Source organism: Camellia sinensis, chromosome 8, assembly GCF_055761805.1.
Source record: "Camellia sinensis isolate YWXY chromosome 8, ASM5576180v1, whole genome shotgun sequence".
In the NCBI taxonomy this organism is placed as follows: Eukaryota; Viridiplantae; Streptophyta; class Magnoliopsida; order Ericales; family Theaceae; genus Camellia; species Camellia sinensis.
In genome coordinates this window covers 165,999,497-166,015,334 of record NC_138968.1, presented here as the reverse complement: position 1 = coordinate 166,015,334, position 15,838 = coordinate 165,999,497, and the positions used below count along the sequence as shown (strand labels likewise).

The following is a 15,838-nucleotide window of genomic DNA, read 5'->3' as shown; positions in this document are numbered from 1 at the left end:
TACACCTCCACTATTTTGTATCCCAATATATAATAATCTCCATAAGAAGTAATCTAATAATTAACAATAGACTTTCACCCATAAAAAATAAAAATAAATACAAATTGTTGTATCCTAATATAATTAAAGTTTAAAGTCTTTTTTTTTTGGGTTTGGGGGGGGGGGGGGGGCAGCTTATTCAAGACATTCTGCATATAGCCGAAAGCAGAGACTTCAACAGAAACCTTCCTATAAAATTAACGGACTTGTCAAAAAAATTGTTCTACATGAACTAGTAACTGCCTAACTGGCTTTGCTTCATCAAATTCACTACAAAACCTTTATTCTAACCCTAGCAGCAAAGACATTTCTCAGCTCAATTTGGAAGTTATAAGCCCCTCCATGGACCCAACAAAGGCTACAATGGTCACAACCAAGCAAACTGCTCTAAAGGCCTGAAACACAACCCACATTCTTGTCCAAGCTCTTATATTTCTTTGCCTGAGGTACATGTCCACAGGGAAGTATATAGCCAAAGGCCAAAAGTTCAAAGCACCCAGTACTCCTAAAACATCGTTGAAGTAAGGAAACAGTAGGGCGATTCCTGTGGTAGATGCAACGTAAGTAGTTCTAAAGCATAGCCGGAGAAGATTCAATTTGAAAACCGGCAGCATTGGGAGCTTGATGGTGTAAACATTGTTGACAAATTCGTTGTCGGGTAGTTTCTTTGTTATCCATCTTTCTGCTTCAGCAAATAATGGCTGGCTGTACACCTACCGAATGAAAAATATTTAAGAGAGGTAGTATATACTTACCAGCAAGAACAGTAAGAAAAACACATTAAAAAAATATAAAATAAAGAACCCTGAATTTAGAATTTAACCATAAGCATCCACGAAATCCAGTTTGTGCTGTACTGGTTGACTTTAGTTTAAACAAGCGTCAAGCACCTTAATCATTTTTAAGCTAGTCCAAAGACACTTGCATATAAATTTAAAGGACATATAGCTGATTTGTTTTTAGTTCCAAGCAGATAGTTATGTTTTTAGATAGTTTTAAGTTAAGACTAGTGTTAAAATTTGGCGACTATATGTATGCGAATTAGCCATAACTGGGTATGTGGATATGTGAGAGCATAAGAATTTCATTTTTATGTCTACTGAATGGTGATCGAGATCAAAAGACTAGGGGCGCATAACAAATTTCAAAATGTTAGGATATAGACACAGTAAAGATTAAAAAAAAAATTATATATTTTTGTTTTGTTTGTTTAGAATATAAATTTAGGAACAAACGTATGATATGATAGAAGTTGATGTATATGTGGGGATATTTTTAGTTTTTTTTTTTTTTTTCAACTGAAGAAAAGACTGAAAGGAGGTTTAAAATCACTGTGAATTCCTAACAAGTTATAGTAGCAATGTAAATTCGTTCACTGAAATTCGTATAAAAGATGTACATTAAATTCAAGTACAGTTGGAGCATATGCATATCTATGATTAAACCTCAATTGCAGCACAAATATGTCATATTTAACTTCATGAATTAAGGAGCACCTGATATCCTCCAATGAGATGAAGAACGACACATGCGTTAGCGAAGTCAACAAGCCAATACGGTTCATAGAATCCAAAGCCAGTCAACAGATTTCCAGGTGTTTGGTCGCCGAAGGCTGCATACCCGAAACAAGCACAGCAAAGATAGAGGGTGGTAGTAAGAAGAATAGCTGCTGCAGAGGCCTTCTTCATGGTCTGATTTTCTGGTGGTGGCGACTTCAGGGTGTCCTTCATCTCGAAAGTTTGTGGTTTACTTTTTTAGCTTCAAAATTATATTAAAACTCTTTACATTTAACATCTGAAGAAAAAAAAAAATGGAAGGTTGTAGTAAAATGTGTGATATTTTTAGTAGTAGGACAATTCTCACACCTCTATCTCCAAAAGAATAATGTTGTATGTGAAAGCAAAAGCGATGTCTCCGATTGCTTGAGCAACAACCCATACTTTTTCAACTACAGTAGTTTTAGACACTCCATAAATGTCCCCTTTAATCTTTCCATCTCCTGCAATTACATTTTATAAAAACTAAATGCAAAAGCAATGAAGGAATACATACTTAGATGGATCACCCGGAGGCTTTTCTGTTTCCTCATAGATTGATAAATAAATCCACACAGCAACACAATTTTTTTCTTTCAATGCCTGTCTTGCTTAAAAGTTGAAACAAATTCGATTCAGGTGCACAAATATTAAACAGCACAATATACTATTTGAATTATTTCTTGCTACTAGGAAACATATCCACACTGGACAAAGAATTATTCACCCCAATATGGTTGTGCCCATCGGTGTACTATGCCTGTAAGTGATGATAGTTAACAATATGAACTGTCAGAGTTACCTATTGTTTTTGCTAAGCCGAGTCCCAAACCGATGGAGGAATACGAAAAAGACATTATTGCAGCAATTATGGAGAGCCATGCCATGTTATGGAAGTCACGTATCTGAGAGAGGAAAACCTGAACTGCTCCAAATAGCAACATATATAGACTGTCCCCATAGTCACATGGAGCATTGTGCCCTTCCTTGTGATAACAGTCTGATTTCTGAATTGCTCTGCAACAACTAATTAACTAATAAGGTCTCGTTTGGGAACAAGTTAATTTAGTAACTTTTTGACTATTTGGCTAAAAAAGTAGGTAAAAAAAACTTATATGTTTGGGATGACTTTTTGGCTAATTACGAAAAGATGTGCAAAAAATAGAGAGAAAAGAGAATCTTTGACTTTTTGGTATGAGTTGTTGACTTTTTGGCTAAAAAGATAACTTTTTGACTTTTTAGCTAAAAAGATAAGTCCCCAAACGGGGCCTAAGTACAGATTACTGAAAAAGAAATATTAACTACTTGAAAGTTGCAGAATAGAAATAAACCAAAAAGAAAGAATGTTAGAGGGATATGAAGATTTTTCAACAACACTATACTGTTTATGTGATGGGAGTGTCAGAGAAAAGAGTGAGGCTGTTTGGCAAAACTTATTTGGAGCTTTAAAAAAATCTCAAACCCAACTTCAAAAAAAGTTAATTTTTTGAACTTATTTTGAGCTGAAAAAATAAAATAAGTTGCAAATCTGAAATAATTTTACCAAACATCTTAAATTTTCAAAGTACTCCTGGTTAAGCATGGAATCGTAAAATCTAAACTAATAAGTTGCAAATCAGTTTTTCCAAACGGTCCTGCTGAAGACAGACCACTCCCACGATTTCCTTTTCAACTCAGGGTGAAAGATTGGAAATATTTCTTCCCTCCTCCTGGCCTCTCTCATCCAGTTATACTTGGATAACCTAAAGATAATTTTCACTAACCAAATGACTTTCACAGAGAAGCTTTTACCATAAAATCTTTGGGAAAGGGAAAATTATTTTTATTTTACCTACATAGGTGACAATTTAATTGAGACATTTTCAGTCATCGTAGTTTCTTATATAGAAAGTTTATTTAGATTCCCATGCCATATTGTTGGAAAAACATTAGTTCCTCTAGCTATGGCTATCTCTTATCTTCTTTTTAGTCATTTATACAAAAATCTGAATCACATTCCATAAGCAAAAGAAATCCAATGATTAAAGCAATCATCTAGGTCTGCCACTTCGACTATGCCTCTTCTGTATCTATAGGTGCATAAACTTGCAATGGAGTTGTACTTAAATGTACAGCAAACAAAAAAATAGAAAGTATTTTTACAACATAGAACTATAATGACAAAGAGTAGTGATTAAGAGTTCTAAAACCAGAGCTGTAATTTGAGATTTAGTGATGTGGCATAGAAGAAGAAAAAAAAAAAAAAACAAGTATAAACATCACATCACATGGTGCATCCCACCATTAGAGCTCTCAATCATTTTTGAATGACAAAACAGTTTGAGGGTGCAGACCTCATACTGATGGCAGCTGTTATTGTGTAAGCAATCCCATATCCATAATAGCTCTCTTGAACAAAAGCTCCACACACCCACATGCTCTTTTCTCCTGAAATACAGATGTTTGGGAAAGGATTTTTTTTAGCTTTTCACGCTAAAATCTACAAAAAGACAAAATAAATTAAAATATTCAATAAGATAAAATGTCACATCAAATCCATAATCATTCATTTTTTCTCTCACAAACATCAAATCTAACTATCAAAAAATCCAATCCTCTTCCCAAACACAAATATTTTAGTCTACTAAAATAGTCAAAAACTAAAAATAGCCAACTTCTCAAATGAATATTTGGGGGTAGAGGATGGAGGGGTTTAGCTTAACCATGGAAATAAATCAACAAGGGCAGTGGACTACATTGTTTTTTTTCACCTGACCCACATAGGAGGTGAAAAATCAGTAAAATTTCATTAGGCAACAAATATCATTTTCCCAAATCTTTGATAATATATTTTGCCATCCCTAATAGTCGCTTTAGTCCTAGTTGGGTTGACATTTTTTTTGAGAGTAATGCTATACAAACTAAAAAAATTTACAAAGTGTTATTAGTCAATAATGTAACACTTATCATATTATTGAAAAAGTCCTATTTCAGTTTTCAAAGTTCCAATATTGCACGACACATCAGATAGTAAGAAATATTTTTTAAAAATTGTCAGTTTTATAGCATTTTTTAATGATTCTATACAGAAAAGTGATTTAAGAAAGAAGAAAGAGATATTATTGCAATAATAATACATAACTAGTCCTCACCTAAGTAGGACTTCACAGCTGCAGTATAGGATGGGTTTCTAGCAGGTCCAAATTGTGGATCAGGAGATCTATAGCAATCACAAAGAAGATATGAAACAACTACAGCAATCACTCCAAAGACCATTATGCACAAAGGACCTGCAATCCAGCCTAGCTGAGCCACACTCCAGGCTAGTGACAGCACTCCAGATCCTATCACCCCTGTTATTACATGGGCAATTGCTGTCCAAACAGTCCCTTCACATTCAAAACCAAACCCAAAATATAATTAAATGGGTTGTTTATTCTGTCACCATTGGATTCAATTCCTCATAAACATTCAATTGGATATGCATTCATATAGATACATACATACCTGTTCTTATCAGTGGCCCATTAGGTTGTACAGAAGATGATGATGATGGAGTATCTAAAAGCAATGGAATGGCCTGTTCATCTTCTTTGCCCGACATGGCTATTTCAGATGTGCTGAGTTTTTTAGATTGAAATGCATTTGTTGAGGAATTTGAAGGTATGGTTTTTGGGTAGTTTAGCTTATCTTATCTTCCATTCTTTACAAGGAACCCACATCTGCCAGTCAAAGTGTCAAACAATTTCAAAGACAAAAAAGAAAAAAGAAAAAAGAGAAAAAAAAAGGTATTGTAAGCATTGCATCATATTCAGGGGATTTTTAGTTGTTATAGATATTGGTGATTTGCAAAACAGAATTTTAGTCATTCAATGTATTTTATTTTTTTGGAAATTAAAATGATGGTGGCTAATGGATTGATACGGTAAAGATTAAAGTATGTAGGTTTTATAGAGTTGGAGTTGAATTTGGACAATAAGTCGGTGCAATTATTCTTGAGCTTCAAAAATTTTTGGTGAAGTTACAAATAACAAATAAAATCTTGAATTTTTAATTAGGTGATTGACCCATAAATTCCAAAAAGTGAATTTGAGGATCAATCAGTCCCAAATTTATTTTAATGAACAAGGAAGTCCCATTGAAAAGGAATTGACTCATTTACCCATGTATCTTGCTGTTGTTTGTAACAGTATTGGTGTGACCTAAAATGCAGTCCCTCCATACCAGCCACAGTAAAAAGCGCACAATAGAGTTTTTGGAGGGCACGTTTCATATTTTGGTATCCCACATTTGGCACTTCCACATTCTGAAACACCACACCCAACTTGGAAGGGGGGATCCCGGATTCATTGTCACGTTTCTTTGGAGGTTTGAAAATTGAATGTCATGATGATATCGGTTAGGCATTCCACGTTTGTGATTTCATCCCAAGGTGGCAACATCATCCACTAATTCTGGAAAATCAAGATACGTTATGCGGTAATTTAGGGTTTTGAATTCAAATCGAACAACGTTCATGCCAGAATCGACCACAATCTAGCGAAGACATGTTTTACCCCCCCCCCCCCCAAAAAAAAAACGTTAGAGTTGGCGTTGTGAGCATCAATTGTGTTGCTACGTTGGGACACTGACACACATTGGGTGGTGGGCTTGTGAGTGTGAACTTTGCTGATTGTAGACTGATGACCATATCATGCAAAAGTAAGTTTGTCAAATTTTGATTGCTATGCTTGATGAAGGTTCTAATTTGTAGGGTTTGTTGTTGTGTACCGTTAGTTGTGAGTTGATTATCACATTCGCATGCACACATCAAGAGAACAAATTGAGGTTTCGAAAAAAATGTGAATCGAACATTTGTCTAATATGTACATGTGTTGTTAATTTCATGTTGGTATTATACGTGGCATATAAGTTTGTAGTGTAATATGTACTTGTGGAGATATATTTTCTGAGTCCCATCACGTGGCCAAGGTGACGCTGACGTGTCAGCCGAGGTGCCATGTGTCCAGGTTATGACGCCGAGGTAATCTCGGTTAGGCCAAGGTTATCTCCGAAGATATCGGAATTCGAGATAAGCAGATAAGGCACAAGAGTCCTAGAATGAGGAAGGAGTTTAGCATGGATAAGAATAACACTCTTAGGGAGTTTATCTTTATTTCTTGGAGAGTCCTGGATAAACACTGAGCAGAAGTCCATTGAAGCTAGGCTTCTAGGGGAACTAGGATTGAGTTAACTATAAAAGAAAAGCACCCCCGATGGGTCTAAAGTACGCAATTTATATTCTGAACAGTGAGTTTAGCACTATTGATTATCTTTGAGAGATATACTGACTTGATCGTCGGAGTGCCCCCGGGTGGACGAACCACCGCCGGGATCTTCTCTTTCTGTTGCAGGTCAGCCAGGTGTCATCTATTCTGCCAGTACTCTCTAGCTGAATACTAAGTTGGCAGTGTGATCAAAAAATCAATCACACAATTTGGCGCCGTCTGTGGGAAAGAAAGGAGAATAGATGGCCAGCGACGGACAGAAGGATAAGATTTGAGACAAAATCCCTGCTGGGAGTGGAAAACACGTTGACTCAAATGTGGAAGAAGATGGTCGCAGTGAGGAGACTCAGAACCAGAATCACGGCAAGAAAGACGTCGGCCAGGATGGCGACGTGCCAAAGAAACCAGATCGAAGTGGATACTACAACAAGGACGACCTCCAGGTATGGAAGGATAGATGCCTGCGAAGGGACGAAGAGGTGAAAGAGATGGAAAACAAGTTGGCAGACCTGCAATTTTATGATGTAAAATAACGTCATGCAACCACCATTCCCACTGCAGGACACGCCGATTCCAGCGGCCAATACCCAGAAGGGAGGGCAGAAACCAATCCCAATAGCCCCTCAGCACACCAGAAGAGAAAAACACTCTCACCGGCCTTGCAGGGAGGTCGGGCGAGGAGAGTTGAGGAAAGAAGAGTCACGAAGGACACATCGAACTAAAGAAGCAGACCCCAAAGAACATCGGCATGTTCAAAGGCAGGAGCTGTGCTTCGACACAACTCATGGAGAAAGGTCGAAAAGGGCCCACAACGAAGCTGAGAGTAGTATGCCGAAAAGACTGAAGTCGGGAGATAGCCGAGCTCCTAGGCAGAGCAAGGAAGACCTGAGAGATTACCTCAAGAGGAAACAACATAATACCGATGCCGAAGTAACTTCACCTGTTAAGCCGAGAACACCATTCTCGGTAGAGTTGGACAAATTTGAGGCACCGAAGAGATTCAGTATGCCGAGGTTCCAAATATACGATGGTAAGTCAAACCCTAACTTCCACGTTGGATTATACTTGAACTCAATGGCATTGTATAATGGGAACAAGCCGTTGCTCTGTAAAGTGTTCCCCTCATCCTTCGAGGAGATTGCATCAGATTGGTTCCACAAACTACCAAAGGGAAGCGTAAAGACTTGGGAAGGCTTGGCTGAGATGTTTGTGGCCAGGTTCATGACGAACAAGCTGCAGCCAATGAGGATGGACGCATTGATAGCTCTGAAGATCAGTAAAGATGAAGGCCTTAGGGCCTATGCAAAAAGATATTATGAGGTGTTCAACCGAATACCAGAGTGTAATCAAGAGGTGGCGGTCGTATCTTTCAAAAACGGCCTTAAAGACGACTGTCCACTACGAAAGTCTTTGGCAAAGACATTGCCAAAAAGCATGGAAGAGCTCAGGGTGAGAATCGAGAAGTATGCCAGAGCCGAGGAAAACACGTCAGGAACTAAGGAGACCAAGCAAGAGAAAGGAAACGGCTCGCCGAAGCGAGGCCGAGGTAACAATAGATCGAGTAAGCAAGAGACAGAATTGAGGGCTACACAGGCAGTGACAACTGTGTTCCGAATCCCAATTCACAAAGTCCTGGATCAAATTCGAATCAACCCTATTTCAGAACACCAGCAAGGGCACCAGGAGAATTTATAGGAAGAAACCTTGGTAGGCATTGTGCTTACCACAATGAAGACAGGCATATGACTCAGGGCTGCAGAGCCCTGAAAACACACTTGGAAGACCTGGTGAGGCAAAGCCATCTGAGAGACCTTGTCACTGAGGCTAGAATAAGGGAAGAACAGGCAAGACTACCTCAGGCACTAGCAGCTCCGCCTCCCCCAGCACAGCAACCTCAGGCAGGAGGACCTCGGGTAATTAATGTAATTCACTCGAAGGTTAACGAGAACAAAATTAGGGGGGAGACCCAGAAGGTGAAGCACTTGCAGCATGTCTACCAAGTCAGGGAGAAGAGACATCGGGCAGAGGAGTGCCACGGACCAGTAGTGTCCTTTTCTGAAGCCGACCTTGAGATGGTGTAGCATCCGCATAATGATGCCTTGGTAGTATCCCTCTAGGTTGGGGAATGCCAAGTAAAGTGCATCCTGATTGACCATGGCAGCTCTTGTGACATCATGTACGCCCGATGTTACAAGGAGCTTGGCCTTTACCCAGACGATATGAAGTAATCCAATAGCCCAATGGTCGGGTTCAATGGAAAACCGACATGGCCAATGGGAACAACCAGCTTAGAGGTGTAGGCAGGCACCAGGAAGATAACAACAGAGTTCACCGTAATTGACACACCCTCTCCTTACAACATCATTTTGGGAAGGCCATGGTTGCATACAATGGGGGCTGTTCCCTCAACATTGCATCAACTATTACGGTTCCCAACAGAGCATGAGATAGAGAATGGTCAGAGGAGATTAGCTGCAGGCAAAGAACTGCTCCATGGCAGCAATGAAATCCACCTGCAGCATACGAGAACCAGAGAAGGCAGAGATTAAAGACAAGGAGGGGGATGAAGAATGCTTCTTTCTTCTCGGCTCGAGCTCAGCCGACGAAGAGAAAAAAAAATGTTGGAGGCGTTCCTGAGAGAAAATATTGAGGTGTTTGCCGAAGTAAATAAATAAAGTTTTGCTCTTTTGTCATTTGCCTAAGTAAATAAATAAAGTTTTAGCTTGATTTATTCGATTTATACACTTGTGACTGATAAAGATACATAATGTTGTTTCTGGAATACATGTATAGTGAGAACCCAAGTGGAACTTAGGTTCACATTAGGGGGCAGAGAGAAGAAAAATGGTTTTAACACTTGTTGAAACTTAAAAAGTTTACAAGTTGAAGTTAAACCGAGATTATGTTTAACACTTGTTAAAACTTGAGAAAAGTTTACAAGTTGAAGTTAAATCGAGATTATGTTTAACACTTATTGAAACATAAAAAGTTTACAAGTTGAAATTAAACCGAGATTATGTTTAAACACTTGTTGAAACTTAAAAATTTTACAAGTTGAAGTTAAACCGAGATTATGTTTAACACTTGTTGAAACTTAAAAAGTTTACAAGTTGAAGTTAAACTGAGATTATGTTTAACACTTGTTGAAACTTGAGAAAAGTTTACAAGTTGAAGTTAAACCGAGATTATGTTTAACACTTGTTGAAACTTAAAAAGTTTACAAGTTGAAGTTAAACGAGATTATGTTTAAACACTTGTTGAAACTTAAAAAGTTTACAAGTTGAAGTTAAACCGAGATTATGTTTAACACTCGTTGAAACTTGAGAAAAGTTTATAAGTCGAAGTTAAACCGAGATGATGTTTAGCACTTGTTGAAACTTGAGAAAAGTTTACAAGTTGATGTTAAACCGAGATGATGTTTAACACTTGTTAAAACTTAAGAAAATTTTACAAGTTGAAGTTAAACCGAGATTATGTTTAACACTTGTTGAAACTTGAGAAAAGTTTACAGGTTGAAGTTAAACCGAGATGATGTTTAACACTTGTTAAAACTTAAGAAAAGTTTACAAGTTGAAGTTAAATCGAGATGATGTTTAATACTTGTTGAAACTTAAGAAAAGTTTACAAGTTAAAGTTAAACCGAGGTGATGTTTAACACTTGTTGAAACTTGAGAAAAGTTTACAGGTTGAAGTTAGACTAAGGTGAAACACTTGTTGAAATTTTATGAAAAAATTTACAAACTGAAACCAAGGTTACGCTAAGAAAGGTACATGGGTATTTGCCGAGGTAAATCATCAGTTTGTATAACCGAGGTGTTCCACCCCGAGAAGGTTGCACAAAGATTGAAGTGTATATTAAAGATATGCAAAGTATTCTAAGTATGGAATAACACAAAAGTAATACAGAGAAGACAAAGATACAAGCATTCAGAAAAAAGAGTTATATTAAAAAGCTGACATATCAGCCAGAGCTTACACTGTTTCAAAAGAAAAACAAAAGTACAGAGCACAAAAGAAAGAGAAAAATGAAATTAAAACTCTTCAGCATCATTAGCAGGCTGGGTTTGGACCTCGGAGGACTGCTGAGAAGACATCTCGGTGGCCTTCTCAGCCGCAAGCTCAGCGTCAATTTCTTGAAGGGTTACATCAAGGCTCTTGTCGGTGAAAGACACATCAGATAATGCTTTCTCAGGAGTGGCATCCTTGGGGACTTCCTCACCCTCCTCATCTTGAGTCAAGTCCAGGACTTGCTCATTCAGAGAAGGGGACTTGGTCCTAGCAGCCTCCTTTGATTTCCTCACCAAGGTCTCCTCCTCGGACTCGGATTCGCCGTCGGATTGAGTTGGAGTTGGAGGGAATGGTAGAGGAATGACGTCGGCGTTCCTGAGGGGTGAGTCCTCGGGGACTTCAAGCTTTTTTAGAAGAGACATTCAACCATGGGTGAAACCCTTGTTGCATGCCTGCTTCACCTGCTTTTCATAGTCAGTCGTGACATCGGCCACCCCCTCATTGTAGCCCTTCTCATCTACTGCCTGGAGCTCGGCGTCCTTCGTGGCCAAGGCTTCTTGCAGTTCTTTTTGGGCCTGGGCTGTCTTTTCCTCGGCCTCCCTCTTTTCGGCCTTAAGGACCTTCTTGATAGCCTTAGCGGATTCTGCCTTTTCTTCGGCGTCGTTCTGAGCTTTGATGGCAGCCTCGGCCTGTTCCTCCAAAGTCTTCATCTTTAACTACAGATTTTTGTTAGTCTTTTGCAGACTGGAGACCTCCCTCTTCTTGTCGGCCAGCTCCTGCCAACTCTCAAAGGCTTGCACTGAGAAGGAATGAGCATGCTGGATGGCCTGAAAGTGAACAGAAGTTATTAGAAAATATTGTAAGTATGTAATGAAGAGAAAGAAAGAAAAATTACCCAATAAAGAGACTTACCTGAATAGAGTGCTGGAGCATCAGAGCATAGTTCTCATATTCGCTTATCTCGGCGTTTCGATTGAGATCGCCAAGAAGGAGCAGAGCGGTACTAAGGGCGACGACGACATTAATGTCATTGGCACTGTCGCTAGCCTTAACTGGCTTATCTTCCAGTGTGATTTGGGGGGCCCAGGGGGCATCGTGCTTTGAAGACCCCGGGGTAGTTGTAGCGGATGACCTCGGCCTTTTTGATCGGGTAAACTCGGATGGTTGGGCCTCGGCAGGCCTCTTCTCCGCGGCAGAGTGGGACTTATCACTCTCAGCTAGTTTGGAGATCGGCAAGGTGTCCTCAGTGTCAACCTGAGTCACTTTTGCCTTTGGCTGAGCCTTCTTTATCCTTTTTTGCTTTGGCTTTGGAGGTTGGGTTGGAGCTGGTTGAGCATCAACAGAGGATGAAATGTTGGCCAAAAGATCCTTGGCAACTGCTTTTTGGCGGCCCATTTCAGCAGCAAAAATTGTTCGGCGTCGTCGACGGTGCTGGGATATCAGGATCAAATATAGAGTTGAGGTAGACGGCTGCTCAGCCGGATCAGAGGTCGATCCTTGATCTGGCCGAGATGAGGAGGCTGCTTGAGGAGTTGTAGCGGAAGGCGGAGAAAGGCTTTTCTTCTTCTTCTTCTTCTTAGGGACGTTGGGAAGAGCTGACTTGTAGGTAGGAATGAAATTGAGTAGAAGAGGGGCCTTCCGTTTGAGGACTAGAAAATCCAACAGTTTCCTCAAGCCTTTGCTGGGAAAGAAAGACTGACAGAAGCCCTTTGGTGGCTGAGGAAGAGCTGTAAGAGAAGCAGACATTAGAAACAAATAAAGTACTGAAGACTTTAAAACAAACAAGTTAATATGGACATAGGGCTCTTACCATTGCCCTCTACAAAAACTGTTCGAGGAAGAGGGTAAAGATGGAGGTCCTTATCTGGAGTAAACTCCCAGTTCCCGAGGTAATGAAGTAGTCGTCTCCAGCTCCCTTGTTGAAGTCTGGGAGGTCGGCTACGATTTTGTACTCTGTAGATCTCGGCTTGAGGTAGTAAACATAGCCCGTATCTTTTTTGAGGCCACACATGGTATAGCAAAACTGGATATCGGCTAAGGTAACCCTAATGTTTTCTTGTTTTGCTGAAGCTATGATGCCATTAATAACTTGGTAGGAGTTGATGGCAAGCTGCATTGGGTTCAACTTATAGTAGTGAATGATCTCACGAAAAAGGATATTGAGTGGGAGGCGAAGTCCGCACTCAATGAAAGCTACAACAAGAAAGGGCATGGAATCAGCTGTGGGCATGATAGAGTCATCCTCCCCAGCCAACCTCAGATGAACGTCGGCCGGGATGTCAAACTCCTACCTAAAGTGCTCTAATTTGCTCGGGGTATCTACCCTATGTTTCCACATACCCATAACGACGGCCTGAATTAGAAGAGCTGGACTTAAGAAAAAGAGAGCTTTAAGAAAGGGTTATTAGGACTTCGGCAAAAACCTAAAGTATGTGCTAGGTAAGAATTTATGGAAATAGTTTCAGTTTTTCCTAATAATCGTGGGTTCTACGAGCAAATCCCAAACCTAGATCTATGGAAACAAAAATTGAAGGCACAAAATCTGGAAAAACAGAAAAACAAGAATGTGCTTCAGAATCAAGAACAAAGATGGACTATTAAGAACATTGTAAGTACAAAGGGTATAAGGTCAAGAACAGTGGCAAAAGTGCAGAAAAGTTGTGTGCAGTGCGAGTATTCAAGACATGGGCAAAGAACAAAATCGTGAAATAAATACGCTCAGATGCATGATTCATGAATCAAATATTTGAGTAAAACAGCAATGGCGACTAAATGATGAAGCAAAATTTCTTGGAGCACAACAAGAACTAAAACTAGGAGGAATGGTGACTTACCAGAGAAAAGAAGCCGATGTTGAGATCGCCAAAGTCAGAAGAACGATGGCAGCGGAACAGATTGGCAAGAACCTCGCCGGAGGAAATGGACAGAGCAAGTTGCAGAGCTTTGGAAGCTTGAGCAATGGAGGATTTTGAAGGGAAAAGTTAGAAAGAGAAAAAAGCTTCAGACGCGAAAGTGAAAAGTGGAAAGACGGGGGGAAAGAAACAAGTTTTGTCAAAACTTGAAACGGCGGCAAAAAGGGCAATTAATGCGCCTGGAACAACGAATGCGTCAGACGGCGCATGTAGGCGCAAGATGACTTGCAAGCGCATACGGAGTACGATCCAGTAAAAGGAAGACGCGTGGCTGAAACGGTTGAGTTATTTTGCATGACAGCTCATACGCGTGAAGGAGATCTTGGAAACTTTTAACCTTAGGGAGACATGTCGGCCTGTAATAATGATCTCAGCTTAATCTGATGTACTGGCAGGAAGTACCGATATAGGTTCTATCACCTCAGAATGTCGAGATAATAGAACCTAGGGGGCAGTTATGGGGATATATTTTCTGAGTCCCAACACGTGGCCAAGGTGACGCCGACGTGTCAGCCGAGGTGCCACATGTCCAGGTTATGACACCGAGGTGATCTCGGTTAGGCCGAGGTTATCTCCGAAGATATCAGAATCCGAGATAAGCGGATAAGGCACAAGAGTCCTACAATGAGGAAGGAGTTTAGCATGGATAAGGATAACACTCCTAGGGAGTTTATCTTTATTTCTTGGAGAGTCCAGGATAAACACTGAGCAGAAGTCCACTGAAGCTAGGCTTCTAGGGGAACTAGGATTGAGTTAACTATAAAATAAAGGCACCCCCGATGGGTCTAAGGTACGCAATTTATATTCTGAACAGTGAGTTTAGCACTATTGATTATCTTTGAGAGATATACTGACTTGATCGTCGGAGTGCCTCCGGGTGGACGAACCACCGCCGGAATCTTCTCTTTCTGCTCAGCCAGGTGTCATCTATTCTGCCAGTATTCTCCAGCTGAATACTAAGTTGGTAGTGTGATCGGAAAATCACTCACACAGTACTAATTGTGTTGTTGTATTACAATTGCAGAAGTTGTGAGGACATTGAGCCCATGGACGAGATCGCGCAAGAGGCTACACCAGGCGGGGCTTTTTGGTTTGCCTTTGAGCAAGCTTGGGTCGAGGATGCAAGGACGTATCCTGTTCAAGCAAGTTAAACCTCTGAACAATGAGGTTGACAAGGTTGGATATAACTACCAGTCTAACATCACAGGCATAGTGAAAATTGTGTCCACATCCGAGTTAATCGATGTCCACCGAACCCACCTGACGAAGACACTGTTCTAGTTTATGTTTCAACCGATGCTAGACAATCAACTTAAGCAGCAAAATTTCAGAAAGTGTGACGAATTGGTGTTTAAATCATATAAACTTATGTGCGAAGAGAAAATTTGTTTCACATTCATAAACACAATGCCAAAAGTCACACAAAAAAAATGTCCACAAAATTCGTTTTGGTGTAAACTGTTGGAAATTTTGGTTTTATAGGCTTATTTTAGGCCAATTTTGAGCCCAAATTTAAGTGGGATCCATACATCTTTTGAGGTGGATTCAAGTGGTGACATGTTCCTAGCCACATGGCAAGTCATATGGTGAAAATGGTTTGTCAAAACCATTATGGAAGAATGAAAAGTTGATGTCGTTTTTGGTTATGTGAAATGGAAAGTTGAAGAATCAAATGTTAGTTATCTTGTTTTGGTTGTCTCACATAGAAACAATGAGAGAACTTGTACGAGTATACAAGTTCTAGGTGGCATACTTGGAATGGGTCCCAAGGGGCACCCCAAGTTTTGTAAGGAGGGGAGTTATGAACAAAATGGGTTTGACCTAAATCCACCACGCGCACGCCACCGTGCTGTGCCAGGGCAAGCGGGTGGTATGGGTTATGGGTCGGGTTCTACTTGTAATTTTTTGGACAAAATTCATTTGAATGTTTTCAAATTGTTGCGGGTAAATTTAAATTTCCAAACGAATTGATTCCAATTTTTGCGTGAAAATTCAAAATTCAAATTTTCTATCCAAACCAGTGCCTCTCCGGTCACCTTCCTTCATCTTTTCCGACAATTCAAATTCACACCTATTTGGAGGGGTTTTCTACCCTTCC

The 15,838-nt window shown here is 40.0% G+C and overlaps 1 protein-coding gene and 1 long non-coding RNA gene across 3 annotated transcripts; one reads left to right on the top strand and one right to left on the bottom strand.

The window, feature by feature from the left end:
• Positions 1-163: 163 nt before the first annotated feature.
• LOC114299465 (putative amino acid permease 7) lies at positions 164-5,472 on the bottom strand. 2 transcript variants are annotated; one of them, XM_028244205.2, is made up of 7 exons: positions 5,061-5,472; positions 4,706-4,942; positions 3,908-4,001; positions 2,377-2,600; positions 1,905-2,038; positions 1,536-1,763; positions 164-752 (listed from the first exon to the last, which is right to left on the bottom strand). In XM_028244205.2, the coding sequence occupies exons 1-7, from the start codon at positions 5,155-5,157 to the stop codon at positions 351-353; spliced, it is 1,416 nt and encodes a 471-aa protein (XP_028100006.2). In that variant the 5' UTR covers positions 5,158-5,472; the 3' UTR covers positions 164-350. The 2 variants fall into 2 exon arrangements, with proteins under 2 accessions (XP_028100006.2, XP_028100017.2); XM_028244216.2 differs by having other exon boundaries at positions 2,377-2,591.
• Positions 2,477-3,013, top strand: LOC145797293 (uncharacterized). Its single transcript, XR_014338623.1, has 2 exons — positions 2,477-2,616; positions 2,849-3,013. It is a non-coding gene; the product is annotated as an uncharacterized LOC145797293 (long non-coding RNA).
• Positions 5,473-15,838: the final 10,366 nt, after the last annotated feature.

What these genes read in the sequence shown, in the direction of transcription:
- LOC114299465 (XM_028244205.2), bottom strand. Translation starts at nt 5,157, where the DNA reads ATGTCGGGCAAAGAAGATGAACAGGCCATTCCATTGCTTTTAGATACT. An exon ending in AGCTGTGAAGTCCTACTTAG is followed by an intron (nt 4,002 to 4,705) that starts GTGAGGACTAGT and finishes TCTGTATTTCAG; the next exon opens with GAGAAAAGAGCATGTGGGTG. An exon ending in TTATTCTTTTGGAGATAGAG is followed by an intron (nt 1,764 to 1,904) that starts GTGTGAGAATTG and finishes TTCGAGATGAAG; the next exon opens with GACACCCTGAAGTCGCCACC.